The sequence below is a fragment of the Lepidochelys kempii genome, chromosome 5 (assembly GCF_965140285.1).
Source record: "Lepidochelys kempii isolate rLepKem1 chromosome 5, rLepKem1.hap1, whole genome shotgun sequence".
In the NCBI taxonomy this organism is placed as follows: Eukaryota; Metazoa; Chordata; order Testudines; family Cheloniidae; genus Lepidochelys; species Lepidochelys kempii.
In genome coordinates this window covers 35,485,313-35,500,386 of record NC_136384.1, presented here as the reverse complement: position 1 = coordinate 35,500,386, position 15,074 = coordinate 35,485,313, and the positions used below count along the sequence as shown (strand labels likewise).

At 46.5% G+C, this 15,074-nt stretch overlaps 1 protein-coding gene across 7 annotated transcripts in view; it reads right to left on the bottom strand.

Moving 5' to 3' along the window:
- Nucleotides 1–3,214, bottom strand: part of DDX4 (DEAD-box helicase 4) — a 104,816-nt gene extending 101,602 nt beyond the window's left edge. For 4 of the 7 annotated variants that reach the window (XM_073343958.1, XM_078852773.1, XM_078852770.1 and 1 more), the window contains exons 1-2: nt 3,082–3,134; nt 2,582–2,669 (exon numbers count right to left, since the gene is read on the bottom strand). In XM_073343958.1, coding sequence (XP_073200059.1) covers nt 2,582–2,653 — 72 coding nt within the window. In that variant the 5' untranslated portion in view covers nt 2,654–2,669; nt 3,082–3,134. The other 3 variants (XM_078852768.1, XM_078852769.1, XM_078852772.1) reach the window with 3 other exon arrangements.
- Between the last annotated feature and the right edge of the window lie 11,860 nt (nt 3,215–15,074).

The following is a 15,074-nucleotide window of genomic DNA, read 5'->3' as shown; positions in this document are numbered from 1 at the left end:
CCATGAAATCTGGTCTTGTGTGCACTTTTACCCTATACTATATAGATTTCACCAGGGAGACCAGCATTTCTCAAATTGGGAGTCCTGACCCAAAAAGGGAGTTGCAGTGGGGCTGCAAGGTTATGGAGGTGGGGGTCCATGATATTGCCACCCTTACTTCTGAGCTACCTTCGGAGCTGGGCAGCTGGAGCGGCTGTTGGCTAGGTGCCCAGTTCTTAAGGCAACACCCTGCCAGCAGCAGTGCAGAAGTAAGGGTGGCAATACTATACCATGCCACCCATAATCCTGCGCTGCTTCCTTCAGAGCTGGGCAGCTGAAGAGTGGTGGCTGCTGACTAAGGGCCCCTGTCTGCAGGCAGTAGTGCAAAAGTAAGGCAATACCATCGTCACCAACTGCATAGGTGCTCTGGGGCTGGAGCACCCACGGGGAAAAATTAGTGGGTGCTCTGCACCCACCAGCAACCAAGCTCCCCTCCTCACCCCCCCGCCCTACCTCACCTCACCTCCACCTCCTCCCCTAAGCGCACCACGTCCCCGCTTCTCCGCCTACTTCCCAGCGCTTGCTGCCACAAAACAGCTGTTTCACAGCCTAACAAGCTCCAGGGAGGGAGGAGCAGAAAAGCAGCATGCTCAATGGAAGAGGCGGGGCCGGGGTGCAGATTTGGGGAAGGGCTTGGAATGGGGGCAGGGCCAGGGCAGGGCAGGGCAGAGGGTGGTTAAGCACCCACTGGCACCAGCAGAAGTCAGCGCCTATGGGCAATACCATACCATAGAATATCATGGTTGGAAGGGACCTCAGGAGGTCATCTAGTCCAACCCCCTGCTCAAAGCAGGACCAATCCCCAACTAAATCATCCCAGCCAGGGCTTTCTCAAGCCTGACCTTAAAAAATTCTAAGGAAGGAGATTCCACCACCTCCCTAGGTAATGCATTCCAGTGTTTCACCACCCTCCTAGTGAAAAAGTTTTTCCTAATATCCAACCTAAACCTCCCCAACTGCAACTTGAGACCATTACTCCTTGTCCTGTCATCTGCCACCATTGAGAACAGTCTAGAGCCATCCTCTTTGGAACCCCCTTTCAAGTAATTGAAAGCAGCTATCAAATCCCCCATCATTCTTCTCATCCACAGACTAAACAATCCCAGTTCCCTCAGCCTCTCCTCGTAAGTCATGTGTTCCAGTCCCCTAATCATTTTTGTTGCCCTCCGCTGGACGTTTTCCAGTTTTTCCATGCCATCCTTACTTCTATGGTGCTGCTGGTAGCAGCTCTGCCTTCAAAGCTGGGCTCCTGCTGCTGCTCTCCTATGCCCAGCTCTGAAGGCAGCACCACCAGCAGCAGTGCAGAAATAAGGGTAGCAGTACCACAATCCCCCCCGACAATAACCTTGTGATCCCCTTCTCCCAAACTCCTTTGGTCAGGATCCCTACAATTACAACTCTGAAATTTCAGATTTAAATAGCTGAAATCATGAAATTTACTATTTTTAAAATCCGATGACTGTGAAATTCACCAAATGGACCATGAATTTGGTAGGCCCCTATTCATCACTATAGTGTGCAAGTGCCTGTGAGCATACGGTGAAAATCAACGATGACAACATTCAATGATTGAAGTAATGGAAGGTGTGAGAATGGATGACAAAAATGAAGGCAAGGACTTCTGGGAAAAATGGGTTTAAGACAAAGAAAGAAGGCACTTGCTGTGGATGGATCTAGACTGTTCTCAGTAGTAGCAGTTGACAGAACAAGGAGTAATGGTCTCAAGTTGCAGTGGGGGAGGTTTAGGTTGGATATTAGGAAAAACTTCTTCACTAGGAGGGTGGTGAAACACTGGAATGGGTTACCTAGGGAGGTGGTGAAATCTCCTTCCATAGAAGTTTTTAAGGTCAGGCTTGACAAAGCCCTGGCTGGGATGGTTTAGTTGGGGATTGGTCCTGCTTTGAGCAGGGGGTTGGACTAGATGACCTCCTGAGGTCCCTTCCAACCCTGATATTCTATGATTCTATGATAAAGAGACTGTTCCAAGTATGGAAGTAAACATCCCTAGAGAAAAAGCTAAAAATCAAAAATGAAGGGAACAGTAAACTGCTATTATTGGGAAGGACATAGAAAGAAAGAACAGAGGCATTAAAACAAATGATTGAGGGAACAGGATTGCGTAGGTACCCTGCTTATAGGCGAAATCAAGTTGTTAAAGAGACAGGACTTCAACTGAGATCAAGGGGAAGGAACTTGACCTGCCCAGCAGGAACATTTTCTCAGTACTTCTGATAGACTGGAAGGATAAGAGTATTTTATTTACAGAAGTCATGGCAAACAGTAAAGATTAAAAACAGTCTCTCCCTATTAACAAACACTTAGGAAATCTAGATAAATACTACTTTGTCCTTCCATAAAACCTTGGCCTCTAATAACACAATCCTCTACCAACAGTCTATCACGGCAATGCAAGGCAAGAGAGGCTTATGGGATCGTGCTTGTCTCCCCCGGCCCGGATCTAGGTTAAAAAGAGGTTGTGCAAGGCATGCTGAAGTGTAACCGGGCCCCAGCCACCCTATGCCCCAATGTCATGGTCTCGTACCAGCTGCTGGAAGTCTGGTACGAAGGATGCCACGCGGTCCTGGATCTCGGTGTCCCAGTCCTCATCTCCCATGGTGCAGGCTCTCAATCTGTACGGAGAGGGCAAGACCTTATTACCGGCGGCCACGGGAAGCTGCCGCGGCCCGGCAGAGCCGACAGACAAGGCAGCCGCGAATCAGGACTGGAGGAGCTTGTAAAGCCCAGACCCACCAGCACCCGCAGCACCACACGAGTCCCGCAGCTCCTACAACCCGGCGTTGCCCTTCCCGGCCGCCCAAGCCCCCCCAACAAGCTCTTCTCCGCGGAGCCCCACGCTTTCCACTCTCTCCCCCCGGACTTCCCACTGGTTGCTGTCCCAGGCGGGCCGCCGCCCAGCTTCCTTCCGCGGGGCTTCCCACCCAAACGCCACCCGCTCCCTTAGGCCAGCGCTGCCCAGGGACGCCATCGACCCCACCCCGGCGTGGCGGGAGAGCAGGCGGCAACCGCCCCACTCCCTCTCACCCCCTCCGCTCCACGCCACGCCACACCAGCCGTCACGCGCCCCAAAGGCTGCGCGCGCTCCTTACAACGAGCATTCTTCCACTCAGCAGCCGCAGCACGTGCCGCTACCTACCAACCGCCACGCAGCGGCCCGTCTTTGTGTCACGTGCCACCCGCCAATGGGGACGCAGCAGCCGTAGCGCCCTGGGCGCGGAGCGCTGCTAGAGGGTGTGAGTCATTCTCAGCCGTGAGTTTGAGCTTGTGCACGTGGTGCTGGCTCGGTGTGTGTCTGAGGCTGAGCCGCTGGCTGGGAGGGCTCCAGGGGCTGTGGGGCTGTGTGACGCTAGGCACGGTGCCTGGCGAGGAGCTCGGGGGCGGTGGGCAAGCAGAGCTGCGTGTGTCGCTGTGTAATGGGCTGCGGGTCACCCTATCGTCTTATTTGTATTACCATCGAGCCTCGTAGCCCCAGTCAGGGACCAGGACCTCCACTGTGCTAGGTGCTCTTCAAAGCAAAGACAAAGCCCCTGTCCTGTATGTCGCTGTACTGGTGGTCTGGAGAAGGTCATTATACAGCTTGCTTTGTGAGAGAAAGGGGGAGACCGTGCAAATACAGTGCTTCTGGATGTATGTGTCAGCGTACAAGAGGTTTGTGTCACTAAAAGTAGAAAAGTCACTGCAAAGAGCTGTGAATGGATTACTGTACATAGGTTGCATGGGGGGAATCATTGTCCAAGGAGGGTGGATTATGTGTGACAGTGTCTGCACAAGTGATGCAGGGGATGGATCACTGGTCAGCTCTGTATATGTGTGTGCTGCAGAGCATGTGCAGCATATTGGAAAGATTACTGCAACTATAGACTCTCAAAGCTCTTTGTCCCTGTGCAAGTGGCTGTTACTGTGCAAGGAGTCCTCTATATCACTGTGCAAGAAGTGGTAGGGAGCTCACTATTTAAGGAACTGTAGCCTTGATTCACAGAGATGCCTAAACCTCAGAGCCAGTTTTAGGCTCCCCTGCCATCCACAAAAACCCCATCAAGCCTTATAGGCATCTAAACGGTTTTAATGCCTACATTTTCAGGGTGAATTTCCCACAACACCAGTGCTTTTGCCTCTGGGTATGGGTTGTAGGCCCTCGGATGCCTAGCTCCTGCCTAAGCCCCAGAGCAATCCACAAATTGGGGGAACATTGGCAGACTAACCCCTGTCTCACATATGGGGTTGATCTAGTGGAAGTTGTCTCAGAGGCCACCTACCAAATCAGGTCCCATTCAAAATCTGGGGGGAGGTAGCAGAGCTCATGAGATTTTTAGCCCAATGGTTAGAGCACTCACCTTGGATGTGCAAGATGGAGATTCAGTTCCCTCCTCTGCATAAGTTGGAGAAAGAATTTACATCAGGGTTTCCCGCACCTCTGAAGAGAGGTGTACTAACCACTGAACTATTGGATGTTCTGATGTGAGGTTACCTCAGTCTCTCCCTAACCAGCAAGCTTCAGAGTCATTGCCCTTTTGCTCTTTCTAACCCAATACCTGTTTAAGTATCCACAATGGAACAGTCATTGGGCAAGAGAAAGAGGGAATGATTCTTTAGCCTGCTGGTTAGGGCACCCACCTTGGTGGTAGAAGACTCAGGATCCCTCCCCCCGTTCTAATCACTTTTTTGTTAATTATCCACAGTGGAATAGCTTCAACAAAATATCCAGTACCTGGGTGGTTAGCGTATGCTCCTGAGAGCTAGGAGAACTCTGTTTAAATCCTTTTTCCCCATCAGGCAGGAGAAGAACTGAACCTGAATCTCTGACATCCTATGTAAGTGCCCTAACTACTGGGCTAAAGTTAACAAGATGGGTGGTTCATTCTCCAGCCATTTTGCATCAAGCAAGGCAGGTGCCTAACTCATTCCCACAAGAAATGATTTAGATACCTGACTCCAGGAGTTGGGTTCCTGTTTGTGGCTCACTAAACAGAGATAAGCGCCTCCCTGAAGCCGAGGTTTAGACACCTATCTCCCATAGACTAGTTTAGGCAGCTCCCTGCCTAGCATGCTAGCTGTTGTGGATTCCATTCTAAGGTGCATATCTATCCCCATTCATTGTATTAGGAGCTTAACTCAGGCTTTGTGGATTGCAGTTTTGTTCCTGTGATTTTCTAGGAACCTACAAGTTAGGTGCACGATGTGCAGCATTACAGTGCTGTGTCCCTTCCTGGATCCAGGCCTATGTGTATCACTTTACAAGGGGAAGAATGGGGGTCACTGTGCAGTAAGCTTTGTGTGTGTGCATGCCACTGTGCAGAAGGCTAGGAGAGGGTCATTCTGCAACTAATTTCTTGTGTGTGTAATTGTCGGGCCTAATTTATGCTGGAATAAATGATTGAGTGCATCCATTGTACCCACCTGAGTTGGTGCAAGATTTGCCCTAGAATCTATGCCAGGACTGCTTTACACCAATTCAGGCGGCATTTATCTTTGACAACTCTTATCCTTAATTTTCTGGCTTAAACCAGCCACCAGCCACACCCCCATCAGCCTTTGTATACCCCCTGTTATAGAGTGTTTGGGGATTTACTCATTATTTAAATTCCTTGGGAAAAGATTAATTGCTTGAATGGAATTAGCAAACTAAGACAGTCTGTAAAATGCAGTAATTGAGCTAGGTGGTTAAGCCTTTGAAAGGCAGTTAATTAAAGAGTCATCTTCTCCTCAATGGGCCATCTTTTTCAGTGTGAGTCATGTATCTGCTCCACATTCCATATTGTGTTTGTATAGTCTGGAGAGATAATGTGGGAGGAGGATGACTTAGGGAACAGTGAGAGGGAGTTGTCAGCCCTGACAATTGTCAAAGAAGACCTCTTTAAGAGCTGATCACCGATTGTGCCAGGATGTTGTGGCCACACTGGGACACACAATCCATTGAGCATGCACCAATTCAGACTACCCTAGTGCTTACCCATATAATATTTTGGGGTAAATTATGCCAATTGCTGCCTCCCCAATTGACTGAAGCACTTTTGTGTTTGGATACAAGGTGCTTTCCAGATGACTGAGAGGGAGCAATTACTCTAGTGTAGACACAAAAAGAAAAGGAGAACTTGTGGCACCTTAGAGACTAACAAATTTATTTGAGCATAAGCTTTCGTGAGCTACAGCTCACTTCATCAGCTGCATAGTGTAGACAAAGCCTCTGTAACCAAGTTAAAAAGATGACTAACATACTGTAAAATCTTAATGTAGACAGGTCAAGTTGCAGTTTTACCTCAGTTTAGCTAGTCAGGATAAACCAGGTCATCTCAATTAGCTAACACAAAGTATTAACTACAACTTGCCTTGTCTACAGTAGGATTTTACAACATTACCTGTCTCCGTTTAAAAAGAAAAAACACTTTAAAACTCTAGTGTAGTTATAGTATCTGTGTGTAGTAATGTGGAGGGGTATGGGTTGTTTGTCAGAAGAAATTCCCTTCTTCCCAACCCTGCCACCAACCTTTTGTTGTGAGACACTGCTGTGATTAATGGAGATGGAGTTCACATTGAATTCTGTTGCAATTTTCCCCCTTTTTCTTTATTCTGTTTTTTGACTTGTACAAATAAGTATATTATATGTATTGCATATGTCTTCAGTTTCATGTGTAAAATACAGTATATTACAATGCGCTAGTTAACTCTAGCTGCCACTTCAAGTCTTTAGTATGGGTTTCTCTCCCTTCCATTCATAGGAATTTTACAAATAAACAAGATATTTAAAATATACATACATGTGTGTCTTCTGTCTATTATTAGAGCAATCAAGTCTTCCCCTCAGTGATTTATTTGTAGAAAAGTAAGTCAGCAAAATCTTTCACGTACCTCAAAATATCTTTTCCCTATACCTATAATGTTAAATAACATACCCAAGGAATGTATTTCCTCCCCCATTTGCTGTGCATTCATTTGCATTTGAATTTTATGAATATATTAGAACATAATGTTTATCTCAGCACATAGTTTCAAAAGCTTTGTATGGCTATCATGATAAAGAAATGTATAAAATAAATCAGAGTTAAGTCATGTTTCTCATTCCCTTTTGACTTAATAAATTTATTTACACTTTATATTCAGGTTTTTTCTGTGCTCCTTGATTTGATTTATATCTGACTGTGAATAACTTTTGTAAAACAAGACATTTATATAATTGTAAGAAAATATGTATGTGCTTCTTGTGCACTTAAGAGCAATGAATGGGCAGTATGCTGGAATCCTAAGCAGTTTAGTTTACTCCCCTCTATGAAATGCACCATTACAGGAGCTTACAGCATGAGGTTCTAAGACCCTGCATCAGAATATAAGAGTATTAATATTATTTATTTACTCACTCTAATGTCAGGATTTATAATAGAGACACATATTTAGTGTTATTGACTCACCCTGATGTCAGGTTTGGTGGGTCTTGTTACCTCCAGTCCAAGTTGGAGTAACTTCCTCAAGGAAGTGTGGGTGGAAGGGAACATCACAAGACCAGCACTTCCATCCTAGGGACAGCTAAGCTCTGAAGAGAAGTTTTTGTTTTTTATGTTAACAGTAAAGGCAAGCCCTAGAAAGGGAGCAACTTTGGACCATATTCACTGGGTTTATACTTGATTTGGAAGGGGGTGGGAGGGAGCTACCACTGCTTATAATCACTTGCACTGACTGAAAAAAACCTTGGCTTTGTGTTCTTTTTATGGCTGTATGATGTATAAAAACATTTTGAAATGTTTTTATACAACTTTAATACTTTGATGTTAACCTTACACATGTGAGGAATATCAAGTCTGGTCTTCCTTTGCTGGAAGATTTCTTGGGACACCAGAAATGATTATTCTAATCTTAAAAGAAAGGGTGAGGCCTGGTCTACACTAGAAAATTAGGTCAGTTTAACTATGTTGGTCAAAGGTGTGAAAAATCCACACCCCTGAGCAGTGTACTTAAGCCAACCTAAGTCCCTTTCTTCCACTGAATTCTTCCATTGATTTAGCTACTGCCTCTCAGGGAAGTAGATTACCTACACTGAAGAAACTCCAAAGTAGAGGGGAGGAGGGTAGGTTGTGGAGTACCCATAGTGACACATATCTCGAAGAACCATCGTCACTGCAAAAGGTGAGTAACTTCCTCTTCTTCTTCGAGTAGTGTCCCTATGGGTGCTCCACTTTAGGTGACTCTGGAGCAGTACCCACCACTGGAGGCTGGGATTTTGGAGTGGAGTATTTTACCACAGAGAGTACTATGGAGTCGAAGATGGTGTCAGCGGCCAAATCTTCAGTGATCTGATAATGTTCTGCGAAAGTATGGACAGAGGCCCCAGTCATTGCTCTATAGATTGGGGAAATAGGTGTATCCTTATGGAATGTGACTGAGGTAGAAACTGATCTCATGGAGTGTGTATGGACGGAAGCAAGTTGCGCCCTTGCTAAGTGATTAATGCAACTAGAGACCCATTTGGATAGTCTTTGAGGAGATATCACACAGCTTTTGGATCTTTCTGTGGACAAAAGGAAGAGTTTAGGGGATTTCCTGAAGTCCTTAGTCCTGTCCAAGTAGAATGCTAATGTCGTTCTAATATCTAGCATATGCACAATTGTCTCCCAGTTGTCACAATGTGGTTTTAGGAAAAAACAGGGAGATGGATCTGTTGATTCATATGGAAAGTGCAGAAAAAGTAGGGAGAAACTTGGGATATGGCCCTAGAGTTACTTTGTCTTTAAAAAAAAAAAAAAAAAAGGCCGTGAATGATGGGTGTGCCATAAGGGTCGCTATTTCTCCTATGTGCCTGGCTGAGGTGATGGCAATTAGAAATGCTGTCGTCATGGACAGGTGTAAAAGAGAACAAGTTGCCCTGGACTCGGAGGGAGGTCTAGTCCAAGCCCTGAGAACTAGATTAAAGTGCCAGGGTGGAGTGGGTGGTGTCACATGGGGGAAGAGAGTCCCAATGCCCTTAAAGAATCTACGCATTAGTGGTTGAGCAAACTCCAAGTGGGAAGCCATTTTCGCCATGAGATGTACCTTAAGGGAGCTGAGGGAGAGTTTAAAATGTAGTGCAAAATCAGAGGGAGGAAAAATGAGGTTGGGTCTGTCCATTTGGAATGGTACAAACTTGGAGTCATTTACATTTTGTAGATAGGTATGTGGAGTGGTCAACTTATGGTTGTGCTGCAACATGTGTTTCAGCTTGTCAGAGCATTCTTCTTCTAAGCCTTGGAACAAAGAAAGATCCAAGCCTGGAGGCGGAGGACCCATGGGTTGGGATGAAGGGTCAGCCCATTGTTTTGAGAAAACAGGTGAGGAATGGGCTGACATCAGAGGAACAAGAGGGCATATTGCCATCTGTGTCAGGTGAGGGAGCCAGACTCGTCATAGTCAAGAGGGGCAATCACAATAACTCTCGCTTTGTTTCGCTGAATTTTCAACAGAATCTTGGATAGAGTAGGAAACTGGGAAAAGACATACAAGTGGGCCCTGTCCTCTGGGAAGATGAGGGCAACTGCCTGTGAATGCTTCCCCAAGCCGGCCCTGGAGCAGTAACAAGGACCTTTCTTGTTCCGATAAGTAGCGAAGAGATCCATACTCCGGGTTCCCCGCTATATCTTGAAGCACCTTTGAATTGAGTATACACTGGTTGTCATGAGAAAATTCCAACTGAGACTGTTGGTTGTCCCGTTCTGTATCCCTTGTAGACAGACAGCTGAGATGAGCACATTGTGATGGGTGCATCAATTCCAAAGTTTGAATGCTGTCTTTCAGCGGGAGGGCGATCTGGCAACTCCTTGGCAGTTTATACAAAATATACAAGTCAGATTAAGTCCATCATAACCTTTGTGTGTTGTTTTTGATGAAAGGCAAAGTTTGTGCACAGGCACTCCTGACAGCCCTTAGCCCCAAAAGAGTGATATGGAAGGTCATTTCTGTGGCCTTCATTTCTGTGGAAGGCCATTTGTCCTGAACCTTGTTGTTGTGTAGGTGAGGTCCCCAGCATATTAGGGAGACATATGTCCCAGGGTGGTGAATGTGGGTAGCGAGAGGAACACTCTCACTCATACTGCATCAGGTTGGTGCTGATAAAGTCCAGTCACTGTACCAGGGTTAGTATGCCACTACAATGAAGTGAACCTTGGAGAATACCCTGTGTGGAGCAGTCTGTTCTTATAATGATCCTCCCCAAAGGTAAGCAGTAGGAAATCTCCTGTATGATGGTTGTATTGAGATATGGAAGTAGGCACCCTGTAGGTTCAGAGCTAGAAATCAATCTCTTTTCTCTAGAGCTGGTCCTAACTGCTGTGAAATAAGGTAAGGTGACTTCTGAGTGGCATGACAGGTGTATAGATGGCAGCTGATGCTGTAAGGTATAATTGTTCAGGCCCCCGACCAACTCATCAAAGTGCTTATAAGAGGCAGTTTGAGAGGTCATGGATTGGGGTGCAGACTGTTCTCACTTTTGAGCCCTGGGCCTCTTACGCTGTGGCTCATAACAGCACAGAGATGGTGAATATTGAGAAGATTGTGATCTGTGGTGTGGTTGAGAGGTATGTCTTCTCTTCTGTTCCACAGTGTAGATTCCTGTCATAAATATAAAGGGAAGGGTAAACACCTTTAAATCCCTCCTGGCCAGAGGAAAAACCCTTTCACCTGTAAAGGGTGAGAAGCTAAGATAACCTTGCTGGCACCTGACCAAAATGAACAATGAGGAGACAAGATACTTTTAAAGCTGGAGGGGGGGAGAAACAAAGGTTCTCTTGTTCTGTGTTGCTTTTGCCAGGACCAGAGCAGGAATGTAGGTCAGAACTCCTGTAAAGGGCTAATAAACAATCTAGTTTGATATGCGTTAGATTCTGTTTTGTTTAAATGGCTGAAAAAATAAGTTGTGCTGAATGGAATGTATATTCCTGGTTTTGTGTCTTTTTGTAACTTAAGGTTTTGCCTAGAGGGACTCCCTATGTTTTGGATCTGATTACCCTGTAAGGTATTTCCCTTCCTGATTTTACAGAGGTGATTCTTTTACTTTTTTCTTTAATTAAAATTCTTGTTTTAAGAACCTGATTGCTTTTTCATTGTTCTTAAGATCCAAGGGTTTGGGTCTGTGTTCACCTATGCAAATTGGTGAGGATTTTTATCAAGCCTTCCCCAGGAAAGGGGGTGTAGGGTTTGGGAGGATTTTGGGCGGGAAAGACGTTTCCAAGCAGGCTCTTTCCCTGTTATATATTTGTTAGACACTTGGTGGTGGCAGCAATAAAGTCCAGGGGCAAAAGGTAAAATAGTTTGTACCTTAGGAAAGTTTTAACCTAAACTGGTAAAAATAAGCTTAAGGAGTTTTTCATGCCGGTCCCCACATCTGTACCCTAGAGTTCAGAGTGGGGAAGGAACCTTGACAATTCCTAAGGAGTGTAGTGTGGTCTGAGAATCCTTCAGGATGTGGAGAGAAAATCTGTCTTCTCCGCAAAGAATTTGGCCCTTCAAATTGGAAGTCTGTAGCTTTTTGGACAATCTAGAGAGGTGTAGCAAACAAAAAAAAAAACCCCACAAACCACCTCAGTACCACTGTCATGGAGACTGGGCGGGCAGCTGTAACAGCTACATCCAGTGGTGTCTCTAGGACCGGTCTGGCTATTAACTGACCTTCTCTAAGAATGGTCTGAATCTGTTCTTTTTGTGTTTCGAAAACATCTGGGTTTCCCAAGATTAACAAAATTGTTTTGGCCATGACAGTTTGGTAATTTGTGACTCTAAACAGTAATGTTGTCAATGAATAAGCCATCTTGTGAAGCCTAATCATATGTATTTGACTTGGCGTTATGTTGCTTGCTTCATGCATTCACAACATCTACTATGATGGAGTTGGGTTGGGGATGTTGAAAACAAAGTCTGTCTCTTTGGGTAGAAATGTAGGGTTGTTTTTGTTTACACTCTGTTGCTGGTTGGTGCGATGGAGGCTGGTGCTGCCAGATGATTTTGGTAGGATCTAGAATCAGCTCATTAATTGGGAGGACAGTTCTAGATGAAAAGGTAGTGTGCAGAATTTCCACCAACTTGTGATGTGTATCTACCACCTCCTATAAGGGAGTCTGCAGCTCGTCTACCACCCTTTTGGTAAGATCCAGAAAGTTCTTAAATCTTCACCTAGTGATGAGGGGTGGGCAGCACCTCCTCATCTCTCCCAGATGAGACTAAGTGTGCTGAAGAGGTAGCTTCCTCTTCAGGTGGTTTTTTTTTCCCCCTTCTTTCCTGTTCTGAAAAAGCTTTCTCCTGTCCTGGCTCAGGTGCTTTCCTTGCCCTGGCTCAGGTGCCAGGCTGTAGCAAACCATCTGGTGGACTCTCCCTGAGAGACACCAGAGACGGTCGCATCACATGCTTGTATATGCCCGAAGAGTTACAATATGGTCTTGGGAGGGAGAGAGAGGAAGGCAGGCACGGGCGGTTGGTGTGATGGAATTGGGGATGACCCTTGTAGTGTGGTGGTGGGCCACCTTGAGGGGCCAGGGAATGATCTCCTCCTGGCCAGTGTCAGATTCATCAGTGGGTAAGGGTGCTGCTGACTGGGGTATTGGCACTATACGGCCCAGTGCTAAGAGCGATTCTGGGTGCCGAGATATGCTCGATACCGGGGTCCTGGTACCAAGTAATGGGGATTGTGGTTCTACCCCAATCATCAGGTCTCCAGGGTACCAGAGCTCATTCAGTACCATGGGTTCATTTGGTACCACAGAGGAGGGTCCGTGGTACGTTGTCAGTACCGATAGTTGGGCAGAGCACTCCCTAAATGAGAGTTTTGCCCAGTACAAAAAGTTTGTTGGTGCCACTTTTTTAGAGACAGTATGGTAATTGTCTGTTCCTGGGTACTGAGGCCACAGGTCTCCAGAATATCAGAGCACCTGTGTTACCATGGGCTCATGTGGGACCCCAGAGGAGTGTCTGTAGTTGGTATCGATGGTTGGGAAGGTGCAGAACACTTCCTAGATGGGAGTTTTGTTGCATCTGGTACCAAATGGTTTCTCTATGCTGCTCTTTTAGAGATGGTACGGTAACTGTCCCCTTTCCTTAGCGGACAGTAGCATTGCCTCAGAGCATGAGGGTGGAAACCTCTGGTGTCTCGGTGCAGAAGCAGAGCTGACAGCAGGGCTTCTCTGTGCCGCTCTTTTAGAGATGGTACGGTAACTGTCCCCTCTCGGTGCAGTAGTTGCCCAAAGTAGAGCTCAGAGCAGCCCAGGGCTTACTGAAGCCCCTTGTCCAGGTGGAGAGCAGAGCTCCGAGCAGGGCAGAGCTCACAGCAGGAAGCCCCTTCTCAGGTTTCAGCTTCCAGAGCTTCCTGGTGCCCAACCCTGCGGTAGCTGAGCTCACAGCAGGAGGTTCCTCTGCTGAGGGAGGTGGCCGCTCTGGGGAGTCCCACTGGCTGGGCAGCTCCCTGATCGGTGCCGAGATGGCCGCACTAGGGAACACCTCTCTGGCTGGCCAATTGCTCGGAGGAGCCTTTCCAGGGGGAGTCTGCTGGTGGCTGCTTTTTTTTTCTTCTCCCCTCCCCCCCTCCTCCTCTTCACCACTGGACCCCTTTTGAAGTGAAGGCTCTGGGGATGATCCGGGGTCAACACCCACCAGAGTCCCCTGCAGACTGAAGAGTTTTCTCCATAGGGAGGAATTTTTACTTCAGCTCATAGCTCCTGTGAGGCTGCAGTTTTAGCTGTGGCAGATAAAGCACTTCTGTGAGGGTCTGCCAGGCACAGTGTCTGGCCATTACATAATGCACCTGCCAGGAGTCAGTTCCTGAAATTACTGAGGGCCTTTGCAAGCAATATGTCCAAACTGTCCTGGTGCTATATAAGATATAGCACTGATAGTCCCATTTTGTGCCTACCCAAGGAAGTAAGCATAATATGTGAACCAAAAAGGCTGCTAGCCCTGCAGCATCAGTTATGCTATTTCCTGGACATTTATAAAGGCTAGCCAAGCAAAGTACATGTCATATGCATTTTCAAGAAGCTGTTTCCAGGCTACCTGCATACCTATTTTTGTCCTCACTACATTAACAGAGACAAGTCTCACTATTGCTTCAGCAGAAGCCAGATGGTGACTGAATGTCATTAATACCAAAACACTCAAGTGTAGATGTGGCTAGAGAGTTCAGCCACCAGACGGGGACAGGATTTTTCTAAGGGTATGTCTAAACTATGGAGACTATAACTATTTCTGCAAGGCATAACTATGCTGGCATAGCCCCATAGTGTATACACAGCCTACTCCAACAGAGGGAGTTTTTCCATCACTATAGGAACACCACCTCCCTCAAGGACATTAGCTATGTTGATGGAAGCAGTTTCTGGCAACATAGCTTAATTTACACTGGAGGGTTATGTCTGCATAACTAAGTTGTTCGGGGGGAAGCGGGGGGTGTTTTTGTCACATCCCTGACCTACGTAGCTCTGCCAATATAACTTTCACGTGTAGACAAAACCTAATACCACTCACCTAATGTAAGCAGTGGAATCAGAGCACAGGTTCCAGGAGATGTTTTCTGGGAGTGAAGCTTCCTGAAGCTCTGAAATAAGATCTATTCTTGGGTACAGATTTATACTAAATTGTGATTTTTAAAATAAAAATATGGGGCCCGATTATCTTTTATAATCAGCAGTGCTCAAGTCCTAAAAAAAAAAAAAAAAGAGTGCCAGAATTCCGCAGACCCATCTCCCTGCTCCGGAAAGAAAGATGGGTCCAAACTCTGAGGGGCACCCCCTGGACACAGCTACCTGCTCGGGCAGGAGAGATTGTTACTGAGCGACCATCTCTTCTTCTGGAGCAGACGAAATGCTGCACTTGCCTCTTCCACCTCTTCTCCTTCAGGAACAGGGAGGCAGGTCAGAAGTACAAGAATGCCATGTTGCCACTCAAAAAAAGTGCTGGAATGCCATTCCAATGTTCTGGCATGACTCGGTCACTGATTATCAGGTTCAATAGCACCAATCAAGCAGTGCAGAGGAGACAAAATCTGTCTGTAACTGTCCAGCTGGGATGTCCACCAG